Source organism: Phragmites australis, chromosome 1 (genome assembly GCF_958298935.1).
Source record: "Phragmites australis chromosome 1, lpPhrAust1.1, whole genome shotgun sequence".
In the NCBI taxonomy this organism is placed as follows: domain Eukaryota; kingdom Viridiplantae; phylum Streptophyta; class Magnoliopsida; order Poales; family Poaceae; genus Phragmites; species Phragmites australis.
Window position 1 is genome coordinate 54,757,775 of NC_084921.1, and position 17,895 is coordinate 54,775,669.

The window sequence follows — 17,895 nt, forward strand, 5'->3', positions numbered from 1 at the left end:
ACTGCATCTATATGTTTGCAGTTTGCACCATCTTTTACTCATATTTGTATCTAAATTACATAAATTTGAGAGCCAATTTTAGTATATTTCCTCCAGCTTAGAATAAATTGTGTATGATAAAAACTTGACGTCAGATTGTTCTTTCGGGTTTGAATCATCTATTTCTGATTGATATTGGCATGTTCTATCTTGGTAACACTGTTTTCAATTTTCTCATATTATCAAAATTGTATTCGTTTCTAACATTATCGTTATCGATTTTGTTTCTGAGAAAAATATAAAACTAAAAGTGATTTAAGTCTTTTTCAGATGGTTTTCAACCGCGCGCACGGCCTCCGGCAGAAGGTGCGGCCCTGCTAGGTAGACCTTGGGCTGGACTGGGCCGACCCACTCAGGCCTCGCACAACAAACAAGGCTCGGACGATGCTCCCTCCACGCTTAGCAGAAGCGGCTCCCACCGCTCCGCCCTTCCCCGCCGGCCGCCGCCATGCGAGGCTTCCTATCCACGTCCTCCACTCTCCTCCGACGAGCCGCCGCCGCAGCCCGACTCTCCCGCGCGGGTGGCAGTAACGCCGCAGCATCCGTACCCTCTCCTCTCCGCCGCTTTCCCCTTCAGGTATCCCCCTCACCACACACAGATCTCTCGGCCGCGCAGTCGCTGGCGGCTCGTTGTCATGCGTTTGAGATCTATAATCTTTTTTCTATGAGTGTTCTCAACCAATTGAGAAGCATGGTGGTGATAGCTGCGGTAGGGAATTGCCAGTGTTGGAGAAGATTGGTTGGAACAGTGGGCATTCGCAAGACTTTAAACATGAGCGTACTAGTAGCTAACAGTAAATTTTAGTTTTCTGGTTCCTACTCATGTGAATAAGTTACTAGCAGTGTGAAAAGCGGAGAAAATAAGCTCTGTGCGCTTTACCATAGTTCTATTCCGATGTTCGGCACTTTTTCGTTTTGAGATAATCGCCGCTTTTGGTTTGTGTGCTGTTTTAATGTTTCGTATATATGTCTAACTGACTTTATACCTTCAAAGGCCGAGTTCCAAAATGCTTAACTTGCTCATATTTCAAGATATTTGTGCAAAGTGCTGATCAACCTTTCTTCTCTTTGATTTGCTAGAATGGGAAAAACGAAACATTTTGTTGGTTTTGGTCTAAAGGTTGTTCGATGTCAACGACAGGTATACCCATTTACCCTATCATTGCTCAATTGTTTGTTACTATTAGCATTTCTACCATAAAAATCTCCAGATTTACTGTTGTTAAAGGTATGGTAGCAGACAACTGATAGTTTCCAAAGTTATATGCAACGTTACTCAGGAATCTGTACAAATTTTCAGTTGATATGCAGTTAGACTACGAGAGTGATCCCCCACTTGATGATGCAAAAGCCCTTGAGAAGGAGTCATCGCTAAATGTTGCCGTCTCTCAACTTGCAAGTGATTTTGATAGAGAATCTAATTTATGTTTGGATCGATTCTCCCGTACAAGGCGTGCATCTGTCATCTCTACTGGTTCTCTTAAGCTTGATCTCGCTCTTGGCATTGGAGGATTACCAAAGGTCGTAATACGCCATATTATTTCTAAATTTTCACATAATATAGTTTATTGTTATTATATTCCATGTGGTATGCACTTATGTTCCATGTGGTATGCTCTTGGTTCTATATCTCCTGTTGATATTACATATAAGAAGCAAAGCTCACTTTACCTGGATACTATACAGTACATCCTTATTCCTGTCAACACTAGCAAGTCCAAAAGTTACAGTGAATGTTGTGTCATTCTTTTATATTTTGATGCCTATCTACCCTACATGTCAAACCTAATCTCCATAAAGAGTTGAACTGGTTAATTGAGTGGCAAAGGTCCTTTCCTTCACACTTGTATGTGTTTTTGTCTCTACAGAACTGCATTTCATCTTCAGCATCTATGTTAAGAAAGTATATGCACAGGTACACATTCATGCTCATCTCTTCCCTAGAGTTTCTTTTTGAGAGGATCTTTTGCCTAGAAACGCTGCCATCATAAGTGTCCATGGCTTCCAAGCTGTCTTTATCTGGTCAGCATATATGTTGGACTGCAACTTTGTGTTGAGCAATTTGTTCCATGGCAGTAGTGCTATTGGAAGGAACTTGGCATTTTATCATTAACTTTTTTGTGGCCCTGTTTGGCAAATTACTGATTAGAGTGTCTCTACAGGGTAGAATGGTGGAGATATTTGGAAAAGAGGCATCTGGGAAGACAACACTTGCGCTTCATGTTGTCAAGGAAGCTCAGAAGAATGGAGGTCTGCATATCTTTTATGATGCCCTTTTTTGGTCTTTTTTTTGCATCCTCTTTTTATGTCCTTAGACATATTTCATTTTTCTACCGAAAGGAAATCATTTTGAGTTATTTAGTTGGTTACACATCTGAAGTGCTCTTCTCCAGTTTACTGCATCTTTTTGGTGTATACTTGGGTGGTTCGTGGTAGTACATATTATGTTTGCGATCTTTCATTTTTACGTTTATTATTGTTCCCCTTTGCCAGCTTTTATGATTTTGCTTCACAAGCATTGGTAAAATTGCCAGTGAGCGTACTCATGTTCTTACTATTTAGACAGACAAATCTATTGATAAATTGTTACAATCTTTGTTCATGCAGTGCATTTGATATTACCTAGTGGAATTATACCTGATCAGCATTGTGATTGGAACATTTGCAGGTTATTGTGCTTATATTGATGCCGAAAATGCTTTTAACCCTTCATTTGCGGAAGCCATTGGTGTTGACTCCGAAAGGCTCTTAATAGCCCAACCTGATTCTGCTGAAAATTCTTTAAGCATTGTAAACACTCTTGTTGGTGGTTCCATTGCTGTTGTCGTTGTGGATAGTGTATGTTACTTCCCTATGTCATTTTCAGTATATGTTTCTGTTCTCTTCAGTTCCTTACTTATTCTATACTTTCCCTTGTAATAAAAAGCTAGAACATGGATTTGAATAGTTATTAATTGCCATGTTAAGCGTGCTGCACTTCTGGTGCATTGAGCACTGTCTGGGCATACATGTTCTTTTGCTTTGAGGCATGGGAGCCCTATTTTTCAGATATCTGATGCTTGATGATCTCTTGCTAAGTTCACCACCCTCTTTATGTGCGTGGTACTTACACCATGCTATACTTGTTTACCTTGCTCTTATATGGACTTATGACAGGTGGCAGCACTTATTCCCAAATGTGAACTTGAAGGCGAAATATACATGAATTCTGAAGATATACAATCCCGTTTGATGACTCGGGCACTTAGAAAAATTCAATACACTTTAAGTCGCTCTGAAGCACTTATTATTTTTGTGAATCAGGTATGGCATTATGTGTGTATCTTGATTTTCTATGTATTAACCATGACATGATACTTCAATTCCTTGATGCACAGCCGGGGCTCATGGCCTCCGGGGCCTTATCTAGGGCTTGTGTCCTTGCTTTTATGGTCGTTCTTTTTGCTTGTGTGTGGCGTGTCTGCGTGTTGTGACCTAGTGTGTGTGTGGGTTTTTGCGTGTGTTGTGTTTGTGGTGTTATACATTTGGTACTATTTCTTCTAAATGAAATGACACGCAGCTCTCCTAAGTCATTCGAGGGAAAAAAATTCCTTGAAACCTCTATTCCCAGTTTCCGCAGAAATTTCAGTCTTAGCTTGTGCTGTTTCTGGCTCTTTTTATAAAAAGAATCCCATTCTAACTAGTCTCTTGCAATTATAAGGAGTGTTTCTCTGTCCATTTATGAAGCTAACTATGCTATGCTATGTTCTTGGAAACATGTATTTTCCATGTCATGCTTGAAGTTAGTACTAGCTCAATACATGCACCAATGTCTGATGCACAATGTAAGTAGACTAGTAGTAGCTGAAAACCTGAAATTATTTCAGTATGTCTCCAATCAGAGTGAATTCCCTTCTGCTAATGCCAATATACCATTACATATGACCCTAGTCAGAAGCCTCCGAGATCTATGCTTGACTCTTTTAACATAGGTGCAGTGTTGCTGTTTTACTTTAGCTCTATTATTGATTGGTGATATTTGTAGGTTAGAACAAAGTTGAGCTCAAATCAGTTTCCTGCAATCTACAAGGAGGTGGCCTGTGGTGGTAATGCATTAGGATTCTATGCTGCAGTCAGAATGAGGACTTCAAGAAGGAAACTGTGCTACAGTGAAGACCAGGTATTACATGCAGCTTTTCATGATAACATGTCAAACTTACGCTAATAGTGATGCTCTGTGCTTTTGCAGGCTACTGGCATTGGTATATCAGTGCAGATCATCAAGAACAAATTAGCTCCAGCCACTCTGAAGGAAGCCGGCATCGACATCAGATTTGGGAAGGGGATCTGCCATGAATCCGAGATCTTGGAGATGGCTTCTTCTATTGGAGTTATATTGAAGGATGGGTGTGGGTATTGGATCAACGGTTTGTTTCTGGCAGACAAGGCAGCAGCTGAAAAATTCCTACATGAAAATGCTGCTGTCGCAGATGAGATCTGCAGTGCTATGAGAAGCCAATTCTTTGAGAGGTAACAAACGAAGGCCACTGGAAGTTGGTTCACTCTGGAATTTTCTCGTCACCCTAACTGCTACAAGTATCATATGGCAACTGAGAAAAAAATTGAGGCATACTGCATAGCTGGGAATCATTTAAGTAGCTATTTTATTATTTATTCTCTGAAGCAAGCGCAGTTAAGGGATGGATGATCGAGGCTAATGCTCTGTTAGCTGTGTTGTCTTGGTCCCATCATGAGACAGAATTGTTGTATCATGTATTTATAGGAATTTTTTTGCAGAATATTGTTGTATCATCTTCTTGTGAATGTTCTGGAACTTGATCAAGTGCTCCTGCTCGTAGTAAAAAAAAAAAGGTTCTGTAACTTACTACCTTGTACCACAGTTGCTCGAATTTATCGAGGGACATTCCCTCCAATATTGGACTTGGGATTAACTCATGTTTATCAGTTTCTTTCACTTGAGAGTTGAGATTGACCATGTATTGGTACCATTTTGCCAGGAATTCAGGAGTAGCTTCCTGTTGTAAAGACTTTGGAGCCTGGAATTCCAACTTTGCATGTATACGTGTGTTGTCCAGAAGAACAGACGTACAAGACTCGCTCTATGCATTGATTGTTTCATGTGCCGCGGTTACGGACCGTGGCGAGAAGTCAGGGTTGGCATTGGAAAACTTGGCCAGATTGGTCTTCGAAGTTTGCGCCTCTTTGGACTTGCACTCACGCGTCCTTGTCTAGTCTCGCCGAGGCTGCAAAAATTGCACTCTGAAGCTTGCTTCGGTGGTGACGGGTGCACCGGAAATGAATAATCTGTCAATCTCGTGGTAAATCTGTTCCAAGCGTACGCAAAACGGCAAGGTTTCTGATCGGTTGACCTTGTCTAGTCTTTGCGACCAATCGTTCTGTGGCCAGTACTGGTCATCAGTCTGAATTGCCTGAACTGAAAATTCCAAGTTCCATCAAGCAGGCAGTCATGGGCACAGGTATAAAACTGCGTTGGGGGTACACATCCACTGCAAGAGCGACCAGGATAGGATACTCGCAACGTTTGCAGAGGCCGGCCGGCGTGCAAGAAGATGGCTAAGCGAGGCGTTGCTCCGGTGCTTGCTGCATGCAGGTGTGCGAGCCATCGGCGTGTGCTACACGGCGTGATCGGCTCCCTTCCCGAAGCGACGTCGTGCAGCTCTAGAAGTCCAATGGAATCGGCAACATGCGCATCTACTTCGCCGACCTCCAGGCCCTCGACGCCTTGCGCGACTCGGGCATCGGCCTGGTCCTCGACGTCGGTAACGACAAGGTCGGGGAACTCGCTGACAACCCCTCTAATGCGGTGTCCAGTGTCCTGGGTTCGGGACAACGTGCAGGCCTACTACCCGGACGTGAACATCAAGTACATTGCCGTCGGGAACGAGCTCACAGGGGCCGCCGACATCCTCACGGCCATGCGGAACGTCCACGACGCCCTCGTGTCGGCCGCAGGGTGTCCACGGACGGCGTGTTGAAGGACGCCTCCGTGATGGCGCCCATCGTGCAGTTCCTGGCGAGCAACGACGCGCCGCTGCTGGCCAACGTGTACCCCTTCTTCGCCTACAAGAACGACCAGGCCATCGACCTCAACTACGCGCTGTTCCAGCCGAGCTCTCGACGACGGTGTCTGACCCCAACGGGCCTACACGAACCTGTTCGACGCGATGGTGGACGCCGTCCACGCCGCGCTGGACAAGGCGGGAGGAGGAAACGTCAACGTCGTAGTGTCCGAGAGCGGGTGGCCGTCCGCCGACGGGAGGGGCGGCACCGAGGACAACGCGCGGACGTACAACCAAAACTTGATCAACCACGCGGGCAAGGGCACACCGAGGAAGCCCGGGGCGATGGAGGTGTACGTGTTCGCCATGTTCAACGAGAACCAGAAGGGCGGGGACCCCACGGAGAAGAAGTTTGGGATGTTCAATCCGGACAAGTCGCCAGTTTACCCTATTAATTTCGCAGGAAACTAAGTAAAGCAGGAGCATATATACAAACCGGATTTCTACGCATACCAATAAATAAATCTTGCTCGGTCCTCTTTGCAAGCATGTAAAATGACGAAATGAAATAACTGAAATACTATACACACGAAGAAAACATAAATTTTGATGCATGCTAATTTGTGTTCATGCTGATTTAGTGATCGAGGCCAAGTGTTGACATGAAAGCGTGGCACGCTAACACACCGAGGCCCGAGCAGCTCGTATGCAATATCCGACGAATAGCACTTAGGTTGTTGTCGGAGGGTTAACTCCTGTCGTAGGGATCCTGAGGGACCCCTTTTTAGAGATTCGGCCAGGGGATGATCCTGAATATGTTCGTCGGAGAAATAAATGGGTATGAATGCGATAGCCGGTGGGGTGGAATGATCTAATGCGGAACGGAGTAAATACGCTGGTGTTTAGACAGGTTTGGACCGCACGGAGGCGTAACACCCTACTCCTGTATGGATACTATAAATGCCCTGAGGAAGTCCCTCAAGGATGTTGCTAGTTACAAGAGTGTCTATCTATCTTAAAGCCTGGGGCTCCTTATTCTTTGGTCCGCTCTTCTTTTCGCTACCTCCAAAACTTCTCAGGGATCGTCTAACTTGTCGAGCTTGCTCAGAGGTTTCGATGCTTCACAAAGAGTAACTTCGAAAAAAGACTTCTTCAGAGAAGGGAACCCCGTCTTGTCCGTGCTGCCGGCGGCTTTAAATACCCGCCGGCAGTAGCATGCCCCGAGCGGGAGGAGGGCACGAGTTCCAAGATATCATAAATGGAAAGGGCGTCATCATCACTCTGTGCGAAGTGACCGGGGGTGGAAAATGCGTCCCACGCCCGGTCATCCGTCACCATAAATGCACTGGCAATGGGCGCCGTGGAGAGGGCCCACCGAGCAGCGCGGAGCGACCCGGCGTGCCCGCCCTGTCTTGTTCTCCTGCCACAGCAGCGTGGCAGATGGAACGCCTCGGCCCTTACGACGTTATCCCGAGACGGGCCGGATGGCACGGGATGGGACCCATGCATTCAATGACCCCACGCCCTTCTGCCAGAATGTGGCAGGAACTGACACTGAGCGTGGCGAGAGCAGTTGGAGGTGACAGACCACGCGCGCTCTTTGAAGCGGCCTTGGGCCTTTGACTGGCTGACACCTCATCAGTGGGCCCCTCGGGAGCCACTAACAGGGGGCTCTCTGGGTCGTCGGGGAACCGAGTGCTCGGGGGTCACTGTTCACTTTCCCGAGCACTCTCTCCCGAGAATGCCCTTTCTTGATCCTCAAGGAACCGAGTGCTCGGGGGTACTGTTCACCTCCCCGAGCACTCTCTCCCGGGCACACTTGTACGGATTCTCGGGGGACCGAGTGCTTCGGGGCTGCTGCACGCAGCCCCGAGCATTCTCTCCCGGAACTTCCTTCAATGGGTCCTCGGGATACTTGGGTGCCCAGGGGGCCACCGCTCGCGGCCCCGGGCACGTTTCTCCCGTTACTTAGATTTCTTGACCGTCGGGGGACTCGGGTGCTGGGGGGCCACCGTATACCTCCCCGAGCACTTTCTTCCCGGCACTTAGACTTCGTAGATCATCAGGGAACTTGGGTATTCGGGGACCACCGACTGTGGCCCCGAGTGCCCTCTCCCGGGACTTAACCTTTTTTTACCTCGCGGAGGAGACTCTGCGGGACGGCGCCATGTGGCGGATTGTTGGCCTGGCCTCGGGATTCGGGGACCCCCGGTTCCTGATTCACCGACAGATGTCCTAGTCGTGGAGTTGCGTCATCGGAACTTCGTCGTCACCCACGTTCAGGAGAGACCCCGTCAAAGTGCGAATGACCAGTGGCTTATCCTTGATTGTCGAGATCAAGAACATGAAGCAATATAGATGGGAAAAGAAAACGAGACTACAGGAGCTAGGCAAAAGACGAAAGATAATATAAATTGTGTTTGATCAATTGGTTGATATCCTCAATCGGTCATGACCCTCTCATATTTAAAGAACAACAGGTCTTAGCCATAAGAAATCGGGACTCTTAATTCAAATCGAACAAGACTTACAGATATTATTCGGCTATGCATACCTGATCTCCAAACTTTCTACAATAAACATATATTTCCTATTTGAACACATAAAACACTCATATATTCGCGTGAATACGCTTTAATGTAGTTTGGCCTTCTTAGATTTGACCAACTCTTTCATATATCCGGAGACCAACTACAGGAACAAACCATGATCATTGGTCGACTGGTCATTGGTCACGACCATTGATCGTGTTCGTTGGTCTAAAATCACTGTTCACTGACCTGAGATCACTGTTCATAAGTCGAAAATCACTGTTCATGGGTCAAAAAATCGTCTATTAAAACAATCGTCGCTACAATAACCACTATAAATACCAAATCTTATCATCAACACCGAGTCTGGCTGAAAGTGCAAACTTCCCAGCCGCTTTTAGAAACGAAGCATGAAGCAGCTATGTTGTCGCGAACTTGGAGAAGTCATAAAATCTAAGGACCAAATTGGCGAGGTATCTGAGCCCTCGCGGCGATGGTGTTACCCAAATGAAAATGGTGACTCGGTGAGTCAGCACGAAATGCATGTCTATAGTATACTATAGCTTATCATAAGTTCTTCTTGTGCACACGTAACTGTGGAAGAGAGATAGGCAATGCACAACTCTATTCATTGTATTTGTGTATACTTATACAGGGCATGAGCTAGATCGTGTGTAGCAAATCGTGAGCACATGCAGGAGAACGTGAGCGAGAGAGAAGGAGAACTTGTTCTAGACTAACAGAACGCTACCAGTCATATGGACCGAGTCCTTTTCTCCTACACCCCCCTCAGGTTGTGCGTCGGCTGGGCGGATGCACAAGCTAGACTTGAACTCATCGAACAGCGCCTTGGGCAACCCTTTCGTCATGATGTCAGCAAACTGTTGCTGTGTTGGTACATGGAGAACGCGCAGCTATCTGATGGTGACTTTCTCACGGACAAAGTGGATGTCCAGCTCCACATACTTGGTGCGTCAGTGGTGGACAGAGCTCTCCGATAGATACACGATAGATATGTTGCCGCAGTAGACAATTGTTGCTTTTGTCGATACCGACATGAAGCTCGCGAAGAAGGTTCCGTAACCAACAGCACTACTCCGTAGTGATGTTGGCGACTCCCTGGTACTCGGTTTCCGCGCTCGATCGAGAGACTGTGGTTTGTCTCTTAGAGGACCATGAGATCAAGGAGCCTTGAGAAAGACACGGTACCCCAAGGTTGAATGCCTTTTGTTCGGGTAGCCAGCCCAATCCGCGTCCGAGTAGGCGATTAGGTTTGTCGATGTCGAGGCTCTGAGTTGAACGCTGTGTTCGATCGACCTGTAGATGTATCGCAAGATATGCTTGATGAGGCTCCAATGAGTGTCCCGCGACACGTGCATATGGAGGCACACTTGGTGCACGGCATAGGCAAGGTCGTGCCGTGTTAGTGTGAGGTATTGGAGTGCACCCACGATGTTGCGGTAGAGTGAGGCATCGGATGCAAGTTGTCCATTAGCGGTGGAGACTTTTGGCTTGGTGTCGACCGACGTTGGTGCCGATTTGTAGTTTCTCATCCCGGCATGATCAAGTATCTCCTCAGCATACTGTTCTTGGTGCAAGAAGAAGCTACTTTTGATTTGAGTAACCTGAATGCCAAGGAAGAACTTGAGGGGACCTAGATCTTTGATGGTGAACTTGGAGCACAGGCGATCAATGATGTGGTGGAGGAGTTGTTCACTTGACACGGTCAGCATGATGTCGTCCATATAGAGAAGGAGGTAGGTCGTGTTGCTACCGTGCTTGAAGACGAAAAGCGATGAGTCTGATCTGGTGCAAGCCGATGGACCGAAGGTGTGCCGCAAACTTTTCAAACCAGGCGCGGGGTGCCTGTTTCAGCCGTATATCGACTTGTTGAGGAGGCACACGTGATCCGAGTGCTCATCATGGACAAAGCAAGCAGGCTGCTAGTAGTACACCCTTTCGGTGAGGTGGCCATGCAGGAATGCATTTTTGACGTCTAGTTGGTGCACGGACCACCACCGAGATGTCGCCAAGTGAAGAATGATTCAAATTGTTGCGGGTTTCACAACCGGTGAGAAGTTTGGTCAAAGTCAACGCCGGCATGTTGCGTGAACCCATGAAGAATCCATCTCGCCTTCCGTCGCTCAAGGGAGCCATCGGGACAGAGCTTGTTGCGGAACAGCCATTTTCTGGTGATGACGTTCACCCCGCGAGGTCATGGAACGTGTCCACGTGTCGTTGTTCTTCAGCGCCGCAAATTCCTCCTTCATGGCGGCTAGCCACTCTGGGTCACGCATGGCTGTGCGAACGGATGATGGTGGCTCGAACATTGTTGCTACGGCGACATGCTCGTACCATGGGTTGGGGACGAAGATCCCATCCCTGGCACGTGTTACCAATGGGTGAGTCAGTATGGGATTGGTATCGATGGTCGAGGATGCAGGGGAGTGATGTTGGGGCGATGAGATCGGTGGAGGATCATCATTTGTTGAGGCAGTGCGATCGCTTGTTGATGAGGGCGATGGAGCCAAGGCTGCTTGGGTAGGTGTAGTCGAGGTAGGGTTGGGCGTAGGCGTGAACGATGTGGATGGAGCTGGCAAGGAGCTATTGCTGAGATCAGGCTGGGCTAGCCCATGCGCAGGTTCACGTGTGGAGGACATAGCATGGATAGACTGGCCAGCCAGCACAGGCCCATGCATGTCGTCATGTGCAGGAGCTCGTGCAGGCGTTGGGCGTTGTCTATGTGCTAGGACAGGAACAAGAACAAGTTCTGTCGTTGGTAGCGAGTGCGTGTGATCATCCAGAGCACGAGTGGGGGGTACCTGCTGGAGTGGAAAAGTTTTCTCGTCGAAGTATACATGACGAGAGGTTAGTACATGTTGAGTTTTTGGATTGCAGCATCGATAGCCCTTGGTGTCGACCGGGTATCCCAAGAAAATGCATGCTACTGAGTGGGGTGCAAATTTATGCGGGGTGGTTGCAGCCATGTTTGATAACACAAACACCCGAAAACCTTGAGGTGCTTGTAATCGGGAGGTCATCTGAAAATAAGCTCGTATGGGGTGGAGTTGTGTCATGCGTGACATGGTCGGCGGTTTATGAGATATGTGGTCGTGGCAAGGGTGTCAGGATAGAAATGTGGTGGTACGGAGGCATGGAAGAGTAGGGCTCGTAGACAATCGTTGAGCGTGCGGAGAATGCGTTCGGCACGCCCGTTTTGCTGTGAGGTGTAGGGGAAGGTTAGGCGAAGAACAATGCATGTGTGGGGAAGAAAGAACGTGACGCAATGCTGTTAAACTCTTCCGCATTATCTGTTTGCATGCTAACAATTGGGCACTCAAACTGGATGCTCACAAATGCATGAAATCATATTAGAGTTGGCAGAACATATGACTTGTGGCGCAAAGGGAAATTCCATGCAAAATGTGAGTAGTCATCCAAAATAACAAAGTAGAATTTGAAGCCAGAATTGCTTATTATTAGAGATGTCCATACATCGCAATGTAAAAGTTGGAAAGGAATAGATGAAATTGAAGTAGAAGTGGGAAATGACAGCCATACGTGTTTGCCTAAGCGGCATGCATGACATGTATGATTGTCGAATCACACACATGAGTAATCAAATGAATGTAAAATGCAATGTATAGGGGCATGGCCGGGGTGACCGAGGTGTTCATGCCAAAGTTCTGCGCTATGTGTGGCATGGAGAGTCTTGTGGACTAAGCTTTGAGACGACGATGCACACAGAGGGTAGAGCTCGTCGGTAGAATCACATCGGAGGAGAACCGTCCAGGTGCAAAGGTCCTTGATCGAAAAGCCACAAGGGTCAAACTCCACAGATACAGAATTATCTTTGGTAAGAGCACGGACAAAAATTAAATTCTTGATTAAATTGGGAGAGATCAACAAATTATTTAAATGCAAAGGAGAAGATGAGGTGGGAAGAGACGTGTGGCCAATGTGTAACAAGAAGAGGAGCATTGTTGACAACAATGATATGCAATGAAGTGGGAGGTGTTGTGAATGAGGAGAGGTTACCAGCATCGGATGCCATGTGGGATGTGGCACCCGTGTCCATTAGTCAGTTGCCACCACCGCCGTAGGGTTGATGATGTTCATGCCGTGGAGGGCAGCGAGTAATGCTGGTGGCACTACTGTCGATGAGGACGTGGAGTAGTTGTACAAGTCAGCTACAGGAGCTGGTGTTGAAGATGTCGTTAACGCTTGAGGTGGTGCAGTGCCAGGGCATGCACCGAGAACACCAACACCGGGCGCGTGCACGTGCTGCATGGGCCAGGCTTGGAAAACGCATGTCCATGGGTCGTAGGAGTGGCTCCACTGAGAGGGAGGGGGCAGCGTCGAGTTGTTAGTGTTCTAGCGGTTGGTGCCGCCGTTGTTGCCAGAGGAACGATTGCGCCCATCTGAGGCCTTGAGCTTCTTGCAATAGGACGGGAGGAGTTGGAGGAGTTGCCTGTTGCGATCAGTCCCGTTGCAGCATCCATCTTGGCAGTCTACAGCATGCGAATTTCCTCCTACGTCACGTACAAGCGCGCACAAAGGAAGGTCGATGGTGGCATTGTTGAAGTCAGGATGGAGATCACATTGCTGAACTTGGAGTTGAGGTCGCGAAGGGTGTTGACGACCAACTTTGATCGGCGATCGGCGAGCTGACATCGCAGAGCGTCTCGGCAAGTTACTTGAGGCGGCCACAGTACTAGTTGATGATCATCTCACCCTGAAAGAGAGAGTGAAACTCCTGCCTTGCGTAGATGGCGCGGTGCATGCAATTGTCAAGGGAGAGCCCCGCGATCTTCATCCACGCATTGTACGTCATCTCCTTCGGCTCGATCACCATGCCGAGGATCCCTTGGAGATCGTAGCGTAGAGCCAGGAAATAATGCAAGAGTCAGCCTGGATCCACTCGGGATCATCGTTCATCAGGAGAGCGTCAAGGGTGCCATCAACGTGGTTGGTCAGGCGAACTTGGTGAACGCTAGTTGGAAGAAAATGCGTCATGCAGAGAAATTTGATTTAGCCATGTCCAAGGTGATTGGTACATGGGAATGAATGCTGAGTAGTGGAATGGAGGAGGCTCGGAGCATCGGTGCAGCAGCAAAGACGAAGGGGTTGGTCAGGCTCGCCCAGGAGCCGAATGAAGAATGTGAGGCCATGGAGATGAGAAGCAATGGAAGAAATTCAGAGTTAGGATCAAAATTTGATTGATACCATGTGGAAGAGAGATAGGCAATGCACAGCTCTATTCATTGAACTCCTTTTACTACAAAACGTGTATCTTGTTGGGTTAAATGTGCCGGTATTAGTAAATTAGGGGGCAATCTAAACCCAAAAAGTTTACTTTAGAGAGGTAAAGTGAGCACTCGCAATGCCTTGAGGGGAAACCCCTGGAGTACAAGTGGTAGGATTTCTTTTCATAATTTGCAGAACCTTTTCTCACTTTCTTCGTGTTGAATAATGTCAATTATTCAAATAAAATGGTTAAAAGCACATGACCGGCTGGTGTTCTCCAAATTAGGAATTTCTTTAAGGTAGCAGATATCTAATTCTCTGGATTCACAACTTTTGAGGTAGAAAATTTCTTTCAAATGACACTCTTCAAATAAGCAAGTTTTTGTTTCGCAAAAAAAGCAAGTTTTGAGGTGGCACATAGCTCTCTATCAAACTCTACAGATTGTCAAGTTTTAATGTATGGTTTTGTCTTTTGAAGTGGCACTGTCCTTATTGGCGAGGTTTGAGGTGGCACATATCAAAACTCACAATTGCCAGCCTTAGGGTCCTATGTCCTCTTTGAAATAGCAAGTTTTCTGCCAGTGTGTTTATATTCAAAATAAGAATGCCAGTGTGTATATATTCAAAATAAGAATGGGCTATTACAGACTACAAAATAAATGTATCATCTTGAAATATTTCCTAATCTATTATAATTTGTGTGCACACTGAGCACGCGTCTTTCTTTTTTTAAAAACAACCATACGTGCTCTGGCTCACTGCATCAATGGAAACAAATAGTCACAACCACCAACCCAAGATGGACAGCACCAGTATAAATTAAGGTGTGCTGGTGTGATCTTTGTACATTGCATACAAGAGGCCTTGGATCTTGAGCAGCAAGATGGCGGCTATGCAAGGCTTTGCTCCTATACTTGCAGGGGCAATTGTTATTGGAGTTTTTACCCCTATTCTTACAGGTATGTAGTTGGATTCATTTTTTAAATCAAAAGTTCATAGGAATTTTGTGTTATTCTAGCATAAGTTTAAGATTCCTCTTGTTCCAAACCGTGAAAATGCATCTGTTTCACAATTTGTGGTTGGTCAAACTGTAAAACCTTAACACGCTTCTCAAAACGTGACTAGCCGTCACTTACTTTCACCTGAAGCTAGCGTTCCGATAATGATGTATGTCCTCCGTTTTGCGATCTTGACCGCTAGCAAGTCTCTCCTATTCTCGATCCATCAAGCCGCCTTGTCACTTGCACCGATATCCCCTTCGCTTGACTTTGTCAACACACCATCTTCATCCTCTGTTTCATGCTCTGCTTGACCTTCATGTGTACAACTAGGATCACCCTTTGACTCCGTCCGACCCTCCTTGATCGTCCGGCACCAAGCACTCGCTTAGTCTTGATCATCCGTCATCGACCGTCAAGTTGCATCCTTCATCTGCACATCTTGAAACAAGCAAACATATTTCTCCACACTTCAAAACATCTCCTAGTTAGCATTAAATCAAAAACTACAATTCAGAGCACATTCTGTAAAAAACATGAATACCGGATATTCTGGTATGTTTTGCTCCTGAACACCGAACCATCCGATGAGTATAACATTATCTGTTCCAGGAAAATTTTGTTCTCTGCAAGAAAATGTCCAGTGAAAACTTCCAGTGATCTCATATCCATCACTGAATAATCCGGGTATGCTAATCCACCTAACCACCCTTCTGCAATCTCTCTACAACAAAAGGTCTGGTGTATTCCGGTGTTCACAATTATAGCACCGGACTATCCGGCATACATAATCAAACTTGGCGCTGAAAAATCTCCTCTCTGTAGAAAATATTCCAGTGTTCTCCAAATCCATCACCGGGCCATCCAGTGGCTGCTTCCATTTCTGCTTCAATACTAAAAATACTCTGATGATATCCTTCGATGTAGCCACCACACTCACCAGATCTTCCGGTGCATTGATCTCCAATTTCGCCTGAAAATTTTCTCTTTACAAGAAATAGTTCAGCGAGTACATACTGCCTACACCGTAACTTCCGGTAAACACCTCGATGTTCACACCGGAACTTCTGGTGTATGTTTTTCTGTGTACAGAGAAGAATTCGTCAATTCTAAACGTCGTCAATTCGAGTTAGATAAGAATAAGAATAAGCATTCACAAACACATGTTAACTAAGTTCAAGACACATCAATTATTCTCAATATTTCCTCACTTGCAAACCACGGCACTTCTCCACTTGATTTCTTTTTTTTCAAATTCAGACTTTTAATTGAATTTTTCGTGTTCAAACATATCCTCGATATGCAAATTTTCTAAATTGAAGGGAGAGGAGGGACGAGAGGATGAAGTGGGGAACGGCTTGACCGCTAGGTGGCCATCGTGAACTAGAACCCCTGTGCAAAGCTCTAGCTTGGGTGGAAAAGTGAGCGTACACTTCAATGCGTGCGTACGTGGAGTTTTTTCCCCTCAATTGTTAAACAATCATCGTATATACGATTGAATTTCTCTAACTAGAAGCCGAATTTTGGCAATAAATGATGATATCATCCACAGATGAATCTTGTGGATTTCTTGTTTTCCATACCGAGACGATCACACAGCAATCAAGCGACATAAAGACTCTAAGGAGCACCAGTTACTGAAAAATGCACTAATTTTTATAGAAGAATCATACATCTTAATTATGGAGTGCATGCACCGATGCAATTCACTAGAATTTGGATATCCTTCAATTACTGTACGTTGGCCTGCTGTCAAGCATATAAAACGAGGTGCGCCGGTTTGCCCATTATTGCATACAAGAACTTAGAAATAGATAGATACATACACATCTGTGTTGGAATCGAATAGAACCGCTCGTCTGTTTAGGTCCGCAAGATGGCGGGTATGCACGGCGTTGCTCCTTTGCTTGCACTCGCATTGCTTATTGCAGCCTTTAGGTTGGCTCCAACGGGTACGTGATCGATCAAACTTTTGATATACAAAACCCCTGTCCGAAGGTAGGGATTAAACCCAGACGATAAATTACTGCTATATATCTCTATGTTCAACTGGTTAGTGCACGGCGCAGGTGTGCAGTCTGTTGGCGTGTGCTACGGCAAGATTGGCGACGACCTCCCGTCGCCGCGCGACGTGGTGCAGCTCTACAAATCCAGCGGCATCAAAAACATGCGCATCTACTTCCCTGACAGTCAGGTCATGGAGGCCCTGCGCGGCTCAGGAATCGGACTCATCATTGCAGTCGTCAATGAAGACATCGCCAGCCTCGCTGCTATACAATCATACGCAGCATCTTGGGTCCAGACCAACGTCAGTCCTTACTACCCTGACGTGAACATCATGTACATCGCCGTCGGCAATGAGGTCGAAGACGGCGCCGCCCAAAGCATCCTCCCGGCCATGCAGAACCTCGAAGGTGCCCTGGCCGCGGCCGGCCACGCCAGCATCAAGGTGTCCACGGCCGTGAGGCTAGACGTGATCACCAACTCATCCCCCCCTTCCCATGGCGAGTTCGGGAAGCCCTACATGGGGGGCATAGCACGGTTCTTGGCGAGCACCGGCGCGCCGCTCCTCGCCAACGTGTACCCCTACTTCGCCTACAGTGACAACCCGGGAGACATCAGCCTCAACTACGCGCTCTTCTTGCCGGGCACGACGGTAAAGGATGATGGCAACGGGCTGATCTACACGAACCTCTTCGACGCCATGGTCGACTCCATCTACGCCGCGCTGGAGAAGGTAGAGGCGCCAAACGTCATGGTCGTCGTGTCAGAGAGCGGGTGGCCGTCGGCCGGTGGAACGGCGACCAGCGTGCAGAACGCGCAGACGTACAACCAGAACCTGATCAACCATGCCGTCCAGGGCACCCCCAAGAGGCCCGGGGCGTTGGAGACGTTCGTTTTCGCCATGTTCAACGAGAACCAGAAGCCGGGGGCACCGACAGAGAAAAGCTTCGGGCTCTTCTATCCTAACAAGTCTCCGGTGTATCCTATCACTTTCCGATAAAAATACCAAGCAGCGGCAAAGTGTTAATTAGTTGTGTCCGCAAATCAAGTGCGGCA

The 17,895-nt window shown here is 47.1% G+C and overlaps 2 protein-coding genes and 1 pseudogene across 2 annotated transcripts; all 3 read left to right on the plus strand.

The window, feature by feature from the left end:
- Positions 1–396: 396 nt before the first annotated feature.
- LOC133928530 (DNA repair protein recA homolog 2, mitochondrial) lies at positions 397–4,970 on the plus strand. Its single transcript, XM_062374894.1, has 8 exons — positions 397–616; positions 1,120–1,180; positions 1,340–1,560; positions 2,202–2,289; positions 2,708–2,877; positions 3,196–3,342; positions 4,064–4,198; positions 4,268–4,970. The coding sequence occupies exons 1-8, from the start codon at positions 488–490 to the stop codon at positions 4,550–4,552; spliced, it is 1,236 nt and encodes a 411-aa protein (XP_062230878.1). The 5' UTR covers positions 397–487; the 3' UTR covers positions 4,553–4,970.
- Positions 4,971–5,453: 483 nt separating this feature from the next.
- LOC133928533 (glucan endo-1,3-beta-glucosidase GII-like) lies at positions 5,454–6,594 on the plus strand (annotated as a pseudogene).
- Positions 6,595–16,711: 10,117 nt separating this feature from the next.
- Positions 16,712–17,839, plus strand: LOC133928531 (glucan endo-1,3-beta-glucosidase GII-like). The gene is made up of 2 exons (XM_062374910.1): positions 16,712–16,787; positions 16,905–17,839. The coding sequence occupies exons 1-2, from the start codon at positions 16,712–16,714 to the stop codon at positions 17,837–17,839; spliced, it is 1,011 nt and encodes a 336-aa protein (XP_062230894.1).
- The last annotated feature ends 56 nt before the right edge of the window (positions 17,840–17,895 follow it).

Excerpts from the sequence above, each read along its gene's own strand:
- LOC133928530 (XM_062374894.1), top strand. The coding sequence starts at position 488 with ATGCGAGGCTTCCTATCCACGTCCTCCACTCTCCTCCGACGAGCCGCC. Across the intron at positions 617-1,119 it reads TCCGCCGCTTTCCCCTTCAG|AATGGGAAAAACGAAACATT; the intron begins GTATCCCCCTCA and ends TTGATTTGCTAG. Across the intron at positions 1,561-2,201 it reads GCATTGGAGGATTACCAAAG|GGTAGAATGGTGGAGATATT; the intron begins GTCGTAATACGC and ends GTGTCTCTACAG.
- LOC133928531 (XM_062374910.1), top strand. The coding sequence starts at position 16,712 with ATGGCGGGTATGCACGGCGTTGCTCCTTTGCTTGCACTCGCATTGCTT. Across the intron at positions 16,788-16,904 it reads CTTTAGGTTGGCTCCAACGG|GTGTGCAGTCTGTTGGCGTG; the intron begins GTACGTGATCGA and ends TGCACGGCGCAG.